Source organism: Girardinichthys multiradiatus, chromosome 21, assembly GCF_021462225.1.
Source record: "Girardinichthys multiradiatus isolate DD_20200921_A chromosome 21, DD_fGirMul_XY1, whole genome shotgun sequence".
NCBI classification, from domain to species: domain Eukaryota; kingdom Metazoa; phylum Chordata; class Actinopteri; order Cyprinodontiformes; family Goodeidae; genus Girardinichthys; species Girardinichthys multiradiatus.
Window position 1 is genome coordinate 9,196,518 of NC_061813.1, and position 20,079 is coordinate 9,216,596.

The following is a 20,079-nucleotide window of genomic DNA, read 5'->3' on the forward strand; positions in this document are numbered from 1 at the left end:
AAATTTGTGCTTGATATAATGTGGAATTTTCCAATGAAAGGTGTGTACGAACATGATTTTATCCGGCACTGAAAGTCTGATTCTTTACTTTATTACAGCACTGCTCCTATAACTGAGGACCTTTCTTATATCCTCTCACCTAAACACCCATATATGAGCACTCAAAAAAGGGCTTATACTTATAGGAGGTGTTGTGTGTTGTATTTACACCAGGACTCTTATTATTACCCAAACGCGATCTGTTCCTGCTCACCGCGGGACCTTTCACAGCTCAGTGAGCCAACATCAAAAGCTGTTAGTAAATGTCAGCACAGACATATTTTCTGATCTCAGCAGCATATTTGTGGTCTATAGAAGCTTAGGAGTTTAACACCCAAACTACTACAGAAATGTAGCCCACATCAACACCCCTGGGCTGGCTTTTTGAATATAAGATTGCGATTGAAGTATATGGGTGTGTACAGAGGTACATTTGTGCTATCTGGGGGCATATTTTGCACATCTCTTAAAACTAGGATCTTGTGGGAACACAAGGGTTTGCTAGTTGCCCCGAGGAACAAGGGTGTGGAGCCTGCTGGGATGGGGAGCATATTAGGAGGGGAAGCAGCTAATTAATTCCTTCTAGCAGTGAGAGGAAAGGCCTGGTCAGCAAAACTGGAAGGGCCCTCCACAGCTATGAAATGAATCACATGGGTTCAGTTTTCACTAACGCTCCTAGAAGCCAGATAAGTTCTTTAATGATAACTAATGCATAGTATCTCAATCATGTTCAGTAGTAAACAGCTCTGTCTTGTCTCTGCCGATCAACAGCGTCTGTTCTGAGTGGCACATCAGGAAAATGAGTGTCTGCCACCGGGTTGCTGTAGCCTTTGAAAGTCATACAATGTTTTGCCTGGCTACAGGAATCCCCTCTGAGGTCTTGGCTGATGTCGCATGGTGATGTCAGAGCAGAGGTGACGCAGTCGTGAAGGAGGACGCTGGCAGATGAAGCCAGACAGAAACGTGTGAAAGCTCCTGACGTCTGCAAGCGGGAGGAGGCAGAATCTGAGGCATGAAATTACAGCTCAGCGTAAATTATGTTGGATCCTGGCTGGCGGAGGGCCAAGGCAGTCTTTATGTTTCCTGCTCGTCTGCTTTATTGGGGACCGTGAGATACCCGCAGTCTGTTCAATATTATGTATTTTTGTAGTCGTTTTCTACCTTCATCACACTGTCCATCATAGAGAACAAATTTCTTTTCCTCTGGTGAAACACGCCTCACTGGTTTTGCAGCATATCGGATGCAGCATTCCCGATTTATTAAAGTGGCTGCTGATGAGGCATGAGTTGGGGATCTGTGTTGGGAGGAAATGTTTATGTTGGGTTGTTTGCTGCCTTCCCCTCCGTGGTGCTGAGCAGAAGGCATGCTGAGTCCACATCTGATTAGCAGAAAGGCAGAGTGTGCTGCCCCTTTGATCACACTGTTTCTGGCTGATAAACCATGCCACTGTCATCTCTAGCAAAGCCCTAGACCTTGACAGACACTAATTACCATGAAGCCTGTTTGGCAGGCTCAGGAATGGCACAGGGCTGGGAGTAGTTCAAGGCAGGTGAAGCCCACGGCCATGTGTAGCCATGGAGATTAGCATGCTTAAAAATCTGTACTTTAGGTTTAAGGCAGTTCTCAAAAGTTTTTAACCTCCATTTGTTCAAAACAACATAATTTCAGAACTTTTATCAGCTTTAATAGGACAGATATCCTGAAACATTTAGCTATATTTTCCAGAGAGTTTACAAATGATCTCTTTGTACAAATGTCTATATCAAGAAAAGGGTACAAAACAATTCCACTGCATAATGAGTGTAGGAGGCTGCCAAGACACCAAAACTGAAGGAGCAGCAGAAATGTTCTACAACCATTTCGTTTTTTAAAATTACAAGTACCCGTCTTCATCCAAGGTGGTTTAGAGCCTGTTCTGGTTTTACTGTACTACTACACTTTCCTTCTGCATTGTGTAATGCCTTCTGTTGATAATGCATGATTTGTTACTTAAAACTGGTGGAAACCCACGTTGTTGCTCAACAAAACACCAAAGTTCAAAGGTACCTGAACCAAACTGGTTAATGAACAAGAGCTCTTTTGGTGGAAAAGCACTATGAGTCCAATCGTACCTCCAAATAAAAATGACTTTGTAAGAGAAGATTTAAAGTTTTGGAATGGTGTACCCGAATCCAGAAAATCTGGCAGGTTACCTCTGGACACGAGAACCTTTGCAAGGTACTGTTATCATCTATTGATAAGTCAAGATGTGGTATTATGATACATTCGAACTAAAGAAGACTGAATGCTGAAATTGACTGAAAAGTGTTAATTCAAGGGTGCACATACTTATGTAACCAGCTTTTTTATGTTTCCGTCTGATTTGTTTGTTTTTTCAGTTGAATTGAAGTAGATAAATGTCACATTAAGGTTAACAAAAGTATTGAAATGAGCTATCAAGGTCTCATTTTGTTGCTTCACAAAAAAGTGAATTTTATACCATGTGCTTTTGAGATGCAGTGTGCCTTTCACACCCCTTTAGGATGCGCTCAGATGGAGAAAATCCCTTGACGTCAAATCGCTGTGTAAGAGCTGAACCGAGCTAAGCCTTGTTGCACAATGGAAAAGAATTCTACTGACACAATTACAGTCACATCATCAGTATCCCTCTGTTTTTACTCCGTTTTAAACAGGGAGGACAAATACAAAACTGGGCTGCTTCTCAAAAGCATGAAATGAGACTTGCAGACCTGTGATCTTTTGGAATATGGTGGGATAAAACTACCCCACCCACTGCCTCACAAACACACCCTGACTCCAACCCCTTTTTTCTTCTCTAACCCATCTTGCCTTTGATTTCAGTGCCAGTAGAGTCTGACTGTAATAAGTTTTGGAGCGAAGCAATGTAGAGCGAATATCTTGGCAGCCCACACACTATTGTCTGCCGTTCATGAAAGCAAAACAACTGGTGCCACGGAGTATGTTTAACAAAATTATGCCAGTGGGGTTTTTTTTTTTTTTGGCTGAACCTTTGTTCATTAACTCATGGTGCCTTCATTACTGCTCTGTCTAGGAGGACGTGCCTTCTTGACACGGCACATGGGGTTGCAACGTGGTGATGAGCACTGCTTTATATTAAATGCTGAAACTTCTCTCAATTGATGTGATGGTAAATTTTCATTGCTTCAGTAGGTTATGCTGTAACTGTGCCAAACTGTAATGTCTGCTGAGATCAATGGGACTCTCTTGATGGATGGCAAGTTTCCAGAGGGCACATGAACCTTTGGATAATCCACACGTTTTGCTGCTGAGTCACTGTTGTACTTGTAGAAGGAAAAAATGCCGGGTCACTAAGTAAAATGTGACTTGAAACACCTCAGGCACTTTATTCCTCAGCTAAAAAAAAAAAGAAAACATGCCTCTGACCTCTTCCCCTCGGGACAAACATGTTCCTGATTGGAAACACTTGCGACAACCGTCCAGTTGAAAAGAGACGCACTTCCTCAGGAAGCGAGGCGGCCCATCCGCTGGACACGGTGATGTCACGTAGATAAACAGTCTTCCAAGCTATGCTGTTTGCTGAGTGCGATGGGCTTGTCATTCCTCAGAAGCGCCTGCACACTTCTAACAGATGCAGAACAGAGCCCTGCCAAGTGCACACCCATTCGGGTCAGTTAGAGATCCAAGGAGACTGGGAACAGAAGAGGCGTAGCTCTTGTAGGTTATTTTAGAACAGGGGCTTGTTGTCCTTTTTTGGTTCCTCGCCACGATATTTAAGAATGTAGTTGTTTTGGTGTCTGATGATTCCATATATTTGATATTTCTGTGATTTCTTTCTGTGGATTTTTAAGCATCTACAGTTTCTTAAAAAAAAGTATTCACACCCCATAGAGTTTTCAAATTTCATCACATTACAATGATATACAGATTTAATTGGGATGTTCTATTAAAGACCAAAACAGAGTAGCGTACAATTGTAATCATGCATTCAGTCACCCAAGTCAATACTTTAAAGGTGACCTATTATGCTTCCTTTTAAACATTACATTTTTTGCACAGAATCATTCTCGGATAATGAGATTTCACCTTCTCAGTTCCCCCTTTTTTTAGCTCCTTTCAGAATGAGCTGATTTAGGGCTCTGTCACTTTTTTGCAAATTTGCTGTATCTGGTTGCGCCCCCAACCAGCTCTGTACATATAAAAATGTAATGAAAAGGAGTAAAATGACTATCTAAAAATTATAATAAAATAAAATATATGCACATTGAGTGTCTATGAAGATCAAGCCAGCAGTTTTATGGCCAAAATGTGTAATCTGGGTTAACTTGGAAAGTGGAGCAGAACCACTGTACAGGGAAGCCTTCTTGGAGCGCTGATCCGTCTCGATGGTGGTGATCAGCTGGTAGAAAGGTGGGGCCGCGCCCCTTTAGCCACTAACGGCTGATTGCCCCAAAATCACCTTAACTATGCCTCATCCTGCCCAGACCTCCAAATACACTTATCTGATTAAAAATAAAAAGAACAAAATTACTTTGACGTCGATTTCTTCTCTTTACCGGCTTGAGGATGGGTCGTAGGTCTGAAAAAAAAGAAAAGGGGGGTGGATCAGAGTGTGACTGGGGCATTTAAACACAACAGTATTCTTTTATTTAAACCAAGGGAACCAGATTGCTCTGTTTTATCTCAATTCATCCTTCCATCAACTCAGACAACCTGCATCGAGCAACCAACATTTTAAAGTACTATATTCTGTAAACATACAGTTGTGTTCAAATTAATAGCAGTGTTTTTAAAAACGTGAGTAAAGCTCAAAATCCTTACAATAGTTTTTATTTCCATGCTTTGGGTCCACTGCACATTATGTTAACCATGTACAAAAATGTATCAATCTTTTAATCACATTACAGAATTTGAAGAAAAATTAACATTGGGCTGTTCTACAAAATAGCAGTGTCTGCATTTTTCTTTAAAAAAGTCAAATATTTACCGTATTGACAGAAAGATCTTTAGGATTTATCATTCCTGTGAATCACTAATATAATATTTAGTTGTATAACCAGTTTCTAAGAACGGCTTCACATCTGCATTGCATGGAGTCGACCATTTTCTGGCACCTGTGAACAGGTCTTCCAGCCTAAGATGATTTGCCAACATTCCACAATTCTTCTGCATTTCTTGGTTTTGCCTCAGAAGCAGCATTTTTTTTATTTCACCCCACAGGTTTTCAATCAGATTGAGGTCTGGGGATTGGGCTGGCCACTCCAGAACTTAGATTTTTGTTGGTCTGAAATAAAGATGCTGTTCGCTTAATGGTGTGTTTGGGGTTGTGGTCCTGTAGAAATACACATTTCAAGAATTTTTTCCTGTTTGCCGTAAGATGACATGACCGCTTCAAATAGTTTGATGTATGCAAACTGATCCATTATCCCTTGTATGCCATAAACAGGCCTGACAACATTGTAAGAGAAAAATCACCATATCACAATGCTTGCACCACTGTGCTTCACTGTCTTTAGAGTGTACTGTGGCTTCAATTCAGTGTTCGGGGGTCATCTGACAAACTGTCTGCAGCCCTTGGACTCAAAAAGAACAATTTTACTTTAATCAGTTCACAAAATATTTCTCCATTTCTCTTCAGGCCAGTTGATGTGTTCTTTGGCAAACTGTCCTCCTCAGCATGTCTTTTTTTCAGCAGTGTGACTTTTCGGGGACTTCTTGCCAATAGATTACCTTCACACAGGCATCTTCTAATTGCCACAGTACTCACCGTTAACTCTAGACCTTTGATCACCCTAGAGCTGATCATTGGCTGAGTCTTTGCTATTCTGGCTATTCTTCGATCCAATCAAATGGCAGTCTTTCATTTTCTTCCATGTTTCTTTAGTTTTGTTTTTCATTTTAAAGGATTGGAGATCATTTTAGCCAGAACATCTTCCACAGGTTTTCTCTGTCTCCTACAAAGCCTGTGGCAAACTGCAAACTATAGCTATCTTTAAACAATGGCTTTGTTTTTGTCACTCCGCCATAAAGGACAGATATTTGCAACCAATAGTTTTCTTGTTGACTGATTCTACCAGTTGAGCTTTGAATCTATGCTACTCCTCCAGAGTAACCTGGGGCTCTCTGCTATAAAAAAACCCCTTTCCTTGCCCAGCCTGGTGGGTTAGGTAGAGACCCACATGGCCTATTGGCCCAGACGTGCAGTTTTGCCATACTTTTCCCATGTTTGGATGATGGATTGAACAGTGCTTTGTGAGATGTTTTAAGCTTGGGATATTGCTGTATAACCTAACTTTGCTTTAAACATACTGTGTTTCGCTGGTATTCATAAATCTGTTCTCTACTAAACCTCTGATGCCTTCACAGAACAGCTACATTTGTACAGAGATTACATTTCAACTAACTTTACTAATTAGCTGTTTTCTGAGGCTAATTGGATAACATAAATGTGACAAAATGGAAAAAAAATTCAATGGATATGAATACATTTCGCAATGCTCTTTTTGTCTTCGTTAGCTTCGGTCAGGTTTACTTGTCTCTTTTCATGTAGTTGATGCAATATGTCCCATAAGCATCACTGACTTAAATCACTCAGCCATCCTTCACCACATTATGCCTGTTATCAGTCTATTCTAGGATGTTTGCTTACACACTCTAACCCTGCAGTTGGCTCCTCCCTGAGGCCTGATTTAGATGCCTCCACTGCATTGTCTACCAGGCTGCCCCTGCTCCTCCCGGGCTTCTCACCGTGCCCTCATCTTAACCGGGCCAGGAATAAAGAGCTGACACCAAACTGTCAACCTGCAACCTGTCATACCCCTGCAGCATGAGCAAACATTCGAAACATTCAGCCAAAACCTTGCTGTTACCTGGTTTTATCAAAATAACTACCCTTGACAACAGTTTGTTTGACCTAGAAGCATCCATTCCTACAGAATTCTGTAAAGATGCTGCTGCCTCATATATGGTTTTATTTATTTTTTATCTTACTTAGCTGCATATGTTTTCTTTAAGTTATATCATTCTGTCTTTGAGTGAGCCATGTCATTAAAAACATAGTTGATCCATTCCCTTTTTTCCCCCGGTTGTTACATCCAGCAGCTGTGGTGTCTTTTCACACAACCAGTCATTGTAGTGGAACACAATGTTGTTGTGTTTTGGGGAATAAAAGCCGACCATTGTTGGCGGAATGTTGCATGAATGTCGGTTTTTATTTGATATAAAATGGGTAATTCCATTGTGTAACAACATTAACGGTATTCAGGCAGAGCTTGTTATGGGAGGTGGGTGGGGCATATGAAAGCAGCTCACTTTTTACAGGAGGAAATCCTCAACTTTTGCCGATAATGGAGATAATCCTCGTTTAGTGATGACACCAGGGGTAAATAGCTCAGATTTGGGTTTGGGCTAAATTAGGAGAGTGGTGAGTAAGTGCAGGTTAATATGTGTTAGCATATTAATGGTCTATGACCTAAAGCTCTTTTCATTAAGCCTTTGCCTGTTTGGAGAGATAGGTTTCATTTAATGCAAGCAGACCTGCAGGAGGTTCTGGATTTAAAGTTCAAATGAAGAAATATTTCGAGAGAAAGACAGGAATAGGAAAATACGTACTGAACATTTCAACATTTTGTTCAGTAAATATTTTTCTAATGTGACTGTTGACATGAAGTTCACATCAGATGTCAGTTACAACCCAAGCAATCCACACATACAAAGAAATCTAAATAGTTTAGTTTAGTACAATAAAAGTGGAATGGCACAGGTTATACATTTTGAACACACTTACTGAAATGTATTCAATGCTTAGTAGGAAAAGCCTTTTTTAGTTATGACAACTTCACGTCTCCTGTTTGGAGAGACTAGCTGGATGAAATGCTGAAGTGTGATTTTGACCCATTCTTCCTCACTGTCTTCAAATCTTGATGACTCTGGCGGTCCTTTCTATGCACTCTGATCTTAAGATTTGTGAATGGCCCATTCTAACAGCTTTATGGCCTTTCTCCAAACGTTCAGTTGCCTTGGGTGTGTTTGGGATCTTTGTCTAGCTGAAATATCCCTTTAGATTTTAATTAACAATGTCTCAGTAAATGTGTCTTCATCCTTCCTTCAATTAGATGAAGAAAACAGACACACACCATGATGAAACTTTACTGTTGTAATGGTTTTTTGTGGTGATGTTTATTGCCGTTTTACCTCCAAACATGCTGTGTTCAACGATATCCAAAGAGTATAAATTGGTCTCATTTGACCAGACTATATCTGTTGAGTATTTCATTGACATTCACATGTTTTGCAGCAAACATTAAACCAGTGTTTACATATTTTTCCTGCAGCAGTGGAGTCTTGTGTAGTGATTGGGTTTAGAGGTTGTTCCTGCTAATTCCAGGTCTTTCTGAAGCTCACACCAAGTTGTCATTTGGCTCTTGAAAAGCTTGTTTAATTATGTTGTAATTTGTCTTTTGACAGAATTCTTGCAAGAAGCCCCTGATCACGGCTTGTTCATGGTGTAATTATGTTTTTTCCGCTTCTAGATTATGGCCCCAATGATGCTCACTGGAGAATTCAGAAGTTTAGACACATTTCTGTAACCAATGCCAAATGTATGTTTAACAACAAGGTTGCAAAAGGTCAAGAGAGATCTTTTTGCTTTTACCCATTGGTTGGTGCTACTTTTGTGATGAGAACACTTTTTATAAGCCATCAGTAAGGAACAAACAGCCTGATGTTAAATTTAATATCTATAGGCTAATTAGAAACAAATTTACTGAGCAAAAAGTTGACATGATCAATAATTATTTTACCCACTGTATAACCTTTTTTGGTTATCTTTTAAAACCATTCGCAGCATTTTTATAACATAATGTTAGATAAAAGGCATCATGTCTGGCTTTTTGCCATACACAAGTTCAGCTGACGTTCAGGGAATAATGGTGAGCGAAAAACTGCATCTTATGATGTGCATCTCAATGCCCTTTTTTTCTTTTGCACTGACATTGCTTTAACGCAAGGTCCTTGGAAACTCAGAACCGGCCTGTTCTTCAGGGGATTACTCAAATCACATACGGGAAGAGTTAAACTCAACAAAAGTATTAACTGGCTAAGCGCCAAGAGTCAATCCTCCAAAACTAACTGGTTTAGGGTTTTAAATGAAAAAAGATAATCGTATTAAAGAGCCAGACGCACAAAAGGAGTGGCGTTTTCACGGTTCTGGATCCCGTTAATCACCTAATCACCTTGCGGGCTGTCCCGTGGTTCAGGTACAAGGAAGGAGGCGAGGGGAAGTGGTGCTGCCCTCTGAGATGGCTTTTTATAGCTCCATTTTTTCTGCTTGCATGGGACTATGATGGCTAAATAACCACTGAAGAGCAAAACAAATGCTAATCGGTTTGCAGCTGAATACATTTTGTCGAGGCTGCGTCAGCCTTCTGTTTTTCAAAGGGGAGAACAAGTGATTTTGCTCTGCCTTTTAACAATTCCAGTGTGATTGGCTTTAATACCATCTGCACGGCATTTGATTCTGGCAGCAAGTCGCACAGAGCTTTTCTTTTATGCCATTTCTTATTGAGGACAGCCAGGTTGTTTGCATGAATGAGTGGGCTGCAGCAGCATCTATGCCTCTGACAAGGCATCAAGCATGACTTCATCAAGGGCATTACATCATTTGAGGATGCACAATGGGTATCCCTAATTCATTCATTAGTTCTTCAAGTTAATAGGCATGGTCATTTTTGGGATGTATTTGGCTTTTTAAAGCCGTTCCTGTCTTTGTTGTTATAAGTCTTTATTTAATGGCTAAGAGATTTTGTTTTACCACAAATTATAAAACAAAATGTCAAAGTTTCTCTTTTTTTATTTTTATGTTTTGTGCATCACTAGTGGCCTTTATTTTCCTGTTTTTTAACAGTGAGCTGACAGAAAAGTGGTGGAGAGAGGGGCATGCAGCCAAGGTCAACAGGCCTCTGAACATGGGTCGCGAGTTTTACCCCTGCACCACCTCCGTGCCCCGAAATGTTTCTTATTTAATAAGGCAAATGTTTTAGTGTTTGCTGTTTGCTAAATGAATGATTTGAAGATGTCCCAGTAGAGAAGCCTTTTGCACTTCCTCTGTTAACCCTTCATTAATAGAGTTTTACAATTCAGAACTTATTTAAAAAAATTATCTGGTCATAGCCCTAAACACCAGATCCCACACTGTCATTATTTCCTAAACAAAAACGATGCCAAAACGGAAAAGCTATGTGCGGAAAATCAAAATCATTCTTGGTTCTTTTTTAGGATTTGAAAGGGCAAGTAGTGGGTAGGTGCAGCTAATTAACTGCACTTGTTTAAGTGATCATCAGCAAGTGTAACAATTTCTATTAAAGCCGCAGCCTGTCCCAAACTTGTCATGAAACAGGACAATGATCCCAAGCGCACCATCAAAACTACAATGGAATCACTATCCAGAGCAGCACCCTTATATACGCTCAGTCCTGTCAACACTAGTGAACAAGATACTAACATTCATCAACTCCACTTGAGGCAGAGAGTGAGCTGGAAGTAGCAGTCCACCTTTTTTTGATCTCACACTACCACAACCCTTCACACTCAGCTGCAAACTGCTTCAGTACATGCTGAAGGTCATGGCTTGAAGACATCAACAGAACCATATCATCTGGAGAGAGCAAAAGTGAGAACATAAGGTCTCAAACCACACACCCTCCTCTCTATGACTACGCCTTAATTTTCCATCCATGAAAATCGTAAACAGGATCAGGGACAAGGGGCAGGTCTGAGTTCAACCAGCACTTTGAACAACCTCGACTTTGTGCCGAGTGTTGGCTACAGCTCTTGCTGACATACTTTAGAGATGCTGATGTGAGCACAGAGGCGCACTGTCCTCCAGCAGTTTTGGAGATGCAAAACGTGGGCTTGGGAATACTGCTACCAGCTGGAGTTCTGTGGGGAGCCCAGTGCAAACAGTGGCCCTGTTTTTAAAGCAGCAGCACTGCTCTGAAGCTCCTCATGCAGCTGATGATGATGCTGTTTTAGATTGGTTGCTGTTTCTTTACCAGCAGATCTTCTTCACTGTTCAACTGAAGTGAAAAAAGGTATCTGCTAGTGGAACTGTAGGAGAGGGGGGACGTTTTTGTCATGGCACCTCTCTTTTATCCCGTTGTCTCAAATTTCCATAAAGGTCTTGACAACATTTGGACACGGATAGCGAGGATAATGGTTTTTTCATCTGTCTTTCTTCTAGTGTGTTCATGCTAAACTCTTTTCTGTCTCCCTATTTCCCAGTGATGGCCTCCGCTGTGCAGCTGTGCCGGTAATCCTGCCGGTGTGTGTAGGGAAGAAGCAGAGACTTGTGAAGTGACCTTCCTAAAGGCAGAGAAGGGAGAAACACCAGCACCAGCAGAAACAAATGCCACCATGTACAGTGTGGAGGACCTCCTCATCTCTCATGGATACAAACTGCCCAGACATACCGCCTCCTCCACACCTGCGCCAGTCCCTACATCCTCATCCCTTCAGCCGACCACATCCTTGCCACCATCCTACAGCAAACACCATGAAATCCTGGAAAACAGGTCCGGCTCCCGGACAGTGAACGGCTACGAAAGGGGCCCTGCAGTGGCCATGGGGAACAGCAGTGGAATAAGGCAGCCCCGGGTATATATTGGCAGCTGCCCCAACAACAACAACAATGGACCTAGGGAGGGGAGCCAGCCAAAACGGGAGGGTGACAACCGTGGCCAAACTGACACCCACTCCTTGGGAGAGTCGCTGACCTCAGACAGCGGGTAAGACATGATCTTGTGATGGGTTCCTGTACCGATTTCTGCATACTCTGTCCTCCTTGTTTATTATCTCACTGCTTAAAGACTTAACAGTAGATCACTTACTTGTTATGTTTCTCATTATTTACACTATGAGATAATTCATTGCATTATTTTGCTTGAATGTTACTACCACAAACCTCAGTGACATTGTGCATTTATATGCGTTGTTTAAAGTGGACGGAAAAGTATTAATGTTATTTTATTTTAATTTATTATTAAAATCTAACAGATGTGCCATGCATTTGTCACCCTCTTCGAAGTCAATGTTTTTTAGAACCACTATTGCTGCAGCTACAGCTGCCTGCCATATGCGGCATCTCTCTATTGCCTTTGCACATCTAGAGACTTTTACTCATTGTTCCTTTTAAATAGGTCAAGCTCAGTCAGACCATCTGAACATCAACTTATAAGTCTTGGTGCAGATTATTAATTGGATTTAGGTCTGGACTTTCAACTAACTCATAAATGTACCAAATATATCTAAACAATTCCATTGTAGGTCTGGCTGTATATTCAGGGTTGCTCTGCTGATGGAGGGTAAACCTCTGTCCAGGATTTCCCTGTATTTAGCTCTATCCACTGTCCCATCAACTCTGATCTGTTTCCACACTCTGAGAATAACATGATGCTGCCACCGCCATGTTTCACAGTGGGGATACTGTTTTTGGGGTGATGTACTGTGTTAGTTTTCCACCATACATAGCATTCTGTTTGTCGGCCAAAAAGATTAAATTTGGTCTCAGCTTACCAGAGTCAATGAGAGAGACATGGTTGACAAACAGAGAGACAGGGCAAATTTGTTGTTTACAGAAAGAAAACACGCAGTGATTAGCAGCGATAGCTCAAACAGAAACACCGGGCAAGAGGAAATGTCTTTAAAGAGACATAAACTGAGACAGAACATAAAGTTAATGGCAACAATAATTGCAAATAATGCATAACTGGAGAGTAATTGGAGAACGTAGCAGAGTGAGGAAAAGTGGTCAGGATGTTCTCCAGCAGCCTAAGATTATGGCACCACAAATACAGAGATGGCTTAAGATAACCTACTGTGACTACAAGCTTTATTAGAACAGAAAGTTTAAATATTGGTCTTTAAAGTAGGAATGTTTTCTAACAAACCTCTGAGGTCTTCACAGAACAGCTGGGTTTACACTGAGATTCAGGTACATATATGTGGAAGACATTTACTAATTGGGGTGACTTATTATGGAAATTGCTTGCACAGGATTATCAGAGTAAAGGGTACTGAATACAGATGCATGTCACATCCTTAAAAACTTGCTTAATATTCCTTTGTAACATTTAGGCTGCCCTTTGTGTTGGTCTGTCACATAAAATCCCAATAAAATACACTGAAGTCAGTGATTGTGATGCTACAGAATGTGGAGGCCTGTCATTACTTTTGCAAGGTGCTGTAACGTCACACCCTGACATGAAACGTCCTAACGCTGCTGCTTGTTCCCTCGCTTACTTCTAAATTTTGCCCTTATGTGTAACTTCCTTTCATTATTTCTCTCCTCTCATCCCTCCTCTTCTTCTCTATCTTTTTTCATGCAGTAGAGGGAGGGATAATGTATGCTCATGTGTTAATCTCCCTCTTGGGACTTCTTGGAGTTGTAATCAACACTTCTTTTAGGCAAACCTGCATTCTCCCCGTTTAAGAGTGGCCTGCTTTTACATAGGTTGCCAGGTTTGTTAGGAAACCGCCTTCCGTGTTTCTCCTCACATAAACCAATATGCCTAACTTGCTCCCAGTGTTTCACAAGTAATATTACTACTTACATAATGCATACACCATCAATAAAACAGGAGTCATATAGGGAATATTAAAGTATGCATATGGAGGATTGGCTATATTTAGCTCAGTCTGAAGTTATGCAATTGAAAATCTCTTAGATAGGGACTGCTGGAATGTGGGATATTTTCCAGGGATGTTGCCCCACTTTAGCCAGTGTGTTTAGTTTTTTTTTTTTTTTTTTTTTTTTTAAGCAGAGCTGTTGAGCTTGTATATTTGCATCAGATGTGGGAGTTAGTGCTCTGCAAATAAGACAAAGTCAATACAGCTGTTTTCTTGTCTTCATAATTAGTCTGGGCTGCCGGATTTTCCCCCAAACATTTTGTTTGGACAAATTTCTGTTTTTCTCTACAAACTGTTTTAGGTATTGAGACAGACCCCTCAGATGTGTTACATAGCCATAATTAACCTCAAAGGTTGCACATTTTGTTAGCAGTTTTTTCCACCAAGCAGTAATCACTATTTTCATGTAGCCAGGATGCCACTGCTACTGGGAATGTGGGCATTACAAAGACATATGTTCTGCAATTTCAATCTGTTGTTTGTTCATCCATCTTATTTTCCCCCTCAGCAACAATGCATTTAGCCTGGCAGCTTTAGTTTAGATAAGGACCAGAGCTATCTTTACACTCTCTCTAGACCAGTGCTGCTTAAACCCAATTAGACTGACGATGGCAACTCATCATTAAATGCCTTCAAATTTAACAGACTGCTGTGGCTAGCCTGCCCTCCAATCCCAACCATCTCTTCCAGTAAACATTTGCCGGCCGGTAATGATTGCGGATGGAAATGTCAAGGACGCTCAGTAGCCGAGGCCTCTGGAGGATGTGCACATCTGTGCTTGCGTCTTGTTTACATTTTCAATCAGTCTGCATCACCAGGAATAGTCTGAAACGACTGTCTCTCATTGCTGTCCATCCGGTCTGCCATCAAACATCGCCATCATCAGCAGCTGTCCTCACACTGAAATTCAGCTTGCTCTCTGGCATTGGGAACAAAAAGGAAAATCGAACCAGAAAGACTGTCAGGAATGTGTTCTGGACGATGTTGCAGGAAAAAACAGCCACAGTATGTCATTGTGTAATGTGTTTATTATGCCCCCATAAAAATCTCAATTACCTAACATTACATGACTATTTATAGTCATCTGTCTCCATCTAGTGGGAGAGGATTTCTTTTTATTATTCCATCTGTTTACGCTTTACTCTATTTCTGCCCATTTTGCCCCTTATCATTATGATGGTACCTATATTGTAGTAGTTTTCCTTTACAGAGTTCCTTTTTTGTTTTTTCACACATGTTTCAGATCCTTAAACAAATCTAATATCAGGGAAATATAACATGAGTAAAATCAAAATACAGTTTATTTAAAGAAAAAGTAGCTGTCCAAATCAACCCGGCTCTATGTAAAAAACTAATTACCCCTTAAATGTAATAAACAGTTGTTTATCAGCCTAGTATTTTAATAGCTTTGGAAGACATGATGACATAATAAAATTGGCCTCCCGCATTGACTTTCTACACAGTTTACACTGTAGCATTCATAAGTTCTTTCCCACATAAACCAGCCTGCCATACATTTTTTAGGCATGTCCAAAAATTGAGTGTCGCTCCTTTAAAATGTGACCTTTACAGCACATGTGCATCACTGCTACAGAATTAACCGAACTACGTAACCTCATGTATACTATACAGTTGTTACTGTTTCATTAATTCAGCTAATTAATTATCTGGTGAGTTGGGGGCAGTAATGGACATTGAGACAGATGGTCAGTTAATCCTTAAATAAAAAAAAAAAAATGTAAATGAAAAAAGTGACACCACAGAAAAGTAAGGTGTCCGGACACGATGCAGAATACGTTGAATTCCACACAGTTGATCCCAGTAAACAGGCACTATACTGAATGGGAGCGCATCCAAAGCGTCACACACACTTCAAAGACATCGCAGAGCTTGTTGTTTCACAAGATATGTCTTTGTAACCCTTTCTTTATTGTTAAATGTTTCTAATCTGTTCTTGAATTTCTTTGAGTAGGGGCATTATGCGTTGCTTTTTGAGATTCTTGTTGTTAGACTGGTTCTGTTTAAAAGACTCTAATGGTAAACAGACTGAATTTATATAGCACTTTTCCAGTGATATCGACACTCAAAGCGCTTTACACTAGAGCCACATTCATCCAATTGCATTCACAAATGGGCACCCATTCATACACAATACATAGATCAGTAGGCAACCAGGGGTTAAGTGCCTTGCCTTCCTTGCCCTGGACCACATCAACATATGGCAGGAGGAAGCTGGAATCGGACCCACCATGTTCGGATTGTAAGACAACTGCTCCTCCCACCGAGCACAGTTGCTCGACTGGTCAAGTGGTAATCAGGCCTGGATGTAGCTAGTACAATTGAAACAAAAATGTGGTTAATCACAGTCTATTCATGATTTAAAAAGGGGGAGACTTATAATTTTTCAGAGGGATTTTTCATTTTTCGTAACTTGGTAACTATCTTTTGTTCTAAGTTAAATCATCATTTGAAAACTGCTTTTTGTATTTACCCAGATTGTCTTTGTGCTTTCTGCAACATTTAAATGTGACAAAAAGTCAAATAAAACAAATATATAAGAGGGCAGAATAGCAAATAGAAAAGAGAAATATATCATTTGAATGTTTTCATGTTGCTTTTATATGAATAAATATTTTTGTAGATCCAGAGTGCATAACGTAGTTCACCGTTTTACAAATAGTCTAAATTGTACATAACCCAAATAATCCAAGTATGTATTTATGTTCTAACCAACAGTTTGGCTATGACTAGATATTAGGATAAGTGGGATATTTTCCGATCTTTTTATGTACAATTACCTCCACAGTTACTAATATCCTGAGAATATTTCAACATCCTTTATTGCACTTGTTTAATGTCACACCCAAAAAATCTTTAAAAATCCCAACTTTAAATTTGGTACTCAATGGGGAGGTAGAAAAAAATATACAATAATAATTATTCACAAAAATCCAGTTTATGTATTTACAATCTCCAGAGCTCACAGTTTGAGAACTGCAGCAAAGAGTAGCATCATGGAGTCACCAAGAAACCATCTACACCATCTGCATGCCAACTTGTTGCCAAAAAAAAAAAAGAATTTGCTGAACCCTTCTGAACTTTTGTGCAACAGACATTGGCAACATTTTCTAGCAAGTTTCCATCTGACAGATTGTTTTGCTCACACAGAGGAGGACATTGTGTAGTTTTGAGTCTTTTGCGTTTCTTTACATTACTTATTATTCCCTTTTTACTCAATTTTATTATTAATCAATTTCATTCCTTACGTTTATAACTTCTCTCCTAATTATCAACTTCAGTATCTACTTTTATTATTTATGTTTATTCATTGTCACTCTCCTATTTTGTTTGTCAGTGTCGATCACAAATGAAACAAGTTTCAGTTTTGATCAGAAGGGGGGAATGTTGAACCTTTTAGTGGCTTGTTTAAATGCCTTGGTTTCTGACCTGATAAAAGTATTCAAACCCCTCGGTTTCTCCTCTGTTGCAGACTTGATCTATGGCAAGAGTTGGACAGATGGTTCTATTTAGTGCCTAAGACTGAACAGATGGTTCTGTTTAGTCTTAGGGAGATGGCTCCTCAGTCTTCTCCAGAGCACATATATGAGATAAGATGTATGCCACACTGTAATTACCACAGATTTCATCTCTGTCCCTCCTCTATGAGTCTGGATCTCAAGGAGTTTACATTGAGAGCTGTTGAAGCTGTTATAAGGAGAACTGTGTCTTTGTGTAGTCAGAATAATTTGGTAGCACTCCTGAGCGCATGTCCACTGCTGTAAAAAGGTTTTCTCCCTTGCAAGGTTAAAATAAAGCTGATTCTGAGTAACAATCATGGGTCTTGAAAATACTGAAAATATGGAATGCTTTTTGTTGTAAAAGCACTTCATGTCAATTGTTAAGTATAGTGGACGATCTGTATTACTGTGGGCCTGTTTCTCTTCTAAATGGATCCTTGTTAATGGTAATTGCATTAGGAATTTTGGTGACCATGTGTTAGAAGAATGAAACTGAGTCCATTTTAATTATTTTGCCAGGGGTCCCAGTAAGTAGTGAGTTCAGTGTATGTATGTAGTATAGCTTTATTATTTCATTTTACTGTTGAATTATTGGTGTTGTTAATATATTTGTTCCATTATAATTATTATCAGCACTGACTTAAGGAGATTTACAAACAAAAAGCTGACATAGTGTCTAGAAATGGCAAATCTTTTCCAGCTTTTGTGCATTTCATAGGAGGCATACTAATATTTTTATGTTTCTTTCCCTCAAAGGTTTTGTGATGGCAACAGAGGGTCACAGCCACAATCCAAGGATCTTTCATACTGGAGGAGGAGAGGCCAGGATTTCAGTGTGCTGCTGGACTACGCTGACATCAGGGAACCCCATGGAAAGGGACAAGGAGGGTACAGCAGGCCAGAAGGGCCTCAACAGGCCAAAGGTCAAGAGCTCTCTGTTGAAGACCGTCAGAGAGCAGCTCAGGAAAGGCAACACTGGGCAGTCCAGGCCCAAGCTCAAGCCTTGGCCCAGGCACAGGGCCGCTCTAGAGACAGGGAGGCAGCCCTCCAGCAATGGAGAATGGCAACTGAGAGGAAATGCCAGAGCCTGGGGACAGAGGAGTGGCATCCAGCTGTGTGCTTTACCCGCCAGATGTCTCAGAGCGAGGGGGAGCGTTGGGCACAGGAGCAGCAGCGGCTCCATGCCAGAACACCAGAGGGCATGGTAGTCCATCCCAGGATCAAAGCTAAGTCCCAGTCCCTGCCCAGGATGTTACAACCTGAGAGCCTGCAATATGTTGACATAGCATTGTCTGGTCAGGAAATGTACAGGCGGGTCAATGGCCACCCACTGTCCCACCAAGACTTATATCGAGCACCTCGCTGGCCAGAAAATGGTAGGCCAGCTAGTGCCAACCAACTCTCAATCACACCAAAGGCCCGCTTCTCCCGACCCCCCAGACCTCCTTCTTACGAGATGCACCAGCAGATCAGGGGAAGCTGTGAGGTGCTGTCCGGCAGAGAATCAGTGACTCCCCAGGCAAGGGACAGAACTCCCATTCCCACATCGAGAACTAAAGACTCTCAGTTGGACTATTTTGCACAGGACTCTGGACCTCCAGGATATATCCCTCCTCCATCATATAAAAGAGCTCCAATAATGGGAGGGGCGTTCCGAGGATATGGTGATGTTCCTTTTGAGTACAGGTTGTTATCACTGTTTTCTTAAATTACTTAATTCAATACATTTTGTTACTTGCATTTCCTAATAAGCTTAAACATGGAATACCACTTTTTAAAGAGCCACTGTTGGATTTAAATCTATATAAAGTGTAATATTATTTTTGTGATAATCTGTTTGGTTCAGAGATTTTCAAACACTTTTAAACATATATGTTTCATTAGGTATTTGGTTAAAGGTGTAGGAGCCAATATATTGTCTATTATCATCTGCATTTTTTTCATAATGTTTTATTAAAATTTGGCAAAAATAAGTTCAGTTAACTTATATAGCATCTCAGCATAGTCTCCTCTCAACTGGTAATCTTTGATAACATTACGTGGGTATATCCCATTCACTATATTGGAATTGAAAACTATAAATAAAAAGATATTAGACGAAATGAATGTGAAACCAAATGTGGACTAGTATATAAATAATGTGAACAGGTTGATGAAATAATTGCTTGGTTGAAATCAGAAGCAAATTTCACTTCTCCAGAACCAGGATTGGAAACTCTTTTATTGCCCTGCATTAGAACAAACCCAATAAGATAAAAAAAAAAAAAAAGAAATTTCTTAACAGAAAGGACACTTCATTCTAGTTTTAACCACAGCCTTTCACTCACAGATATGACGTTTTCACTACAGCCTCATAGGGTGCGATAATGCGGTTGGTTGTATACTGCCTTCTCATTGGGGAGCAAAAGGCTAAGAACTGAAAAGATATCTGACATGAAGTGATTTCTCACCACAAAACCAAGAGAGTATTTGTTTGAATGTGGTTCTCTACGCTGTATTTCTCAAAACAAGTGGTGTTGTTATTTTTTTTCTTCTACTTATGATCTGACCTGTCATTTTCTTTGTCTGCTATGTGTTTAGTGCCACCATTTAAATGGTAGGGCTATTTGCATGCAGTTAGTCTGGCCTCAAAGATCTGGGTCACACACTGATGTCCCCGGAGAGTCCTAACAGACCCTAGTGGGCAGTGATGAATGACAAAATTTACATCAAGGACAGAACAGCTGTCTGGGAGGCCTTACATCTGCTTAGATCCATAAATGTTATTATAAGTTATTAAATGTTATGACATTCAAAGCAAAGCGCTAAGTTTAAGAAGGGGACAAGAACCTTTTCTATTTGGTCAATTGACAAGAACTG

The 20,079-nt window shown here is 40.4% G+C and overlaps 1 protein-coding gene across 2 annotated transcripts in view; it reads left to right on the top strand.

Annotated features, from left to right (window-relative positions):
- The window catches only part of jcada (junctional cadherin 5 associated a), a 39,750-nt gene that overhangs the window by 3,876 nt on the left and 15,795 nt on the right, over positions 1-20,079 (top strand). For both annotated transcript variants that reach the window (XM_047349405.1, XM_047349404.1), the window contains exons 2-3: positions 11,300-11,802; positions 17,977-18,906. In XM_047349405.1, coding sequence (XP_047205361.1) covers positions 11,432-11,802; positions 17,977-18,906 — 1,301 coding nt within the window. In that variant the 5' untranslated portion in view covers positions 11,300-11,431. The remainder of the gene's footprint in view (positions 1-11,299; positions 11,803-17,976; positions 18,907-20,079) is intronic.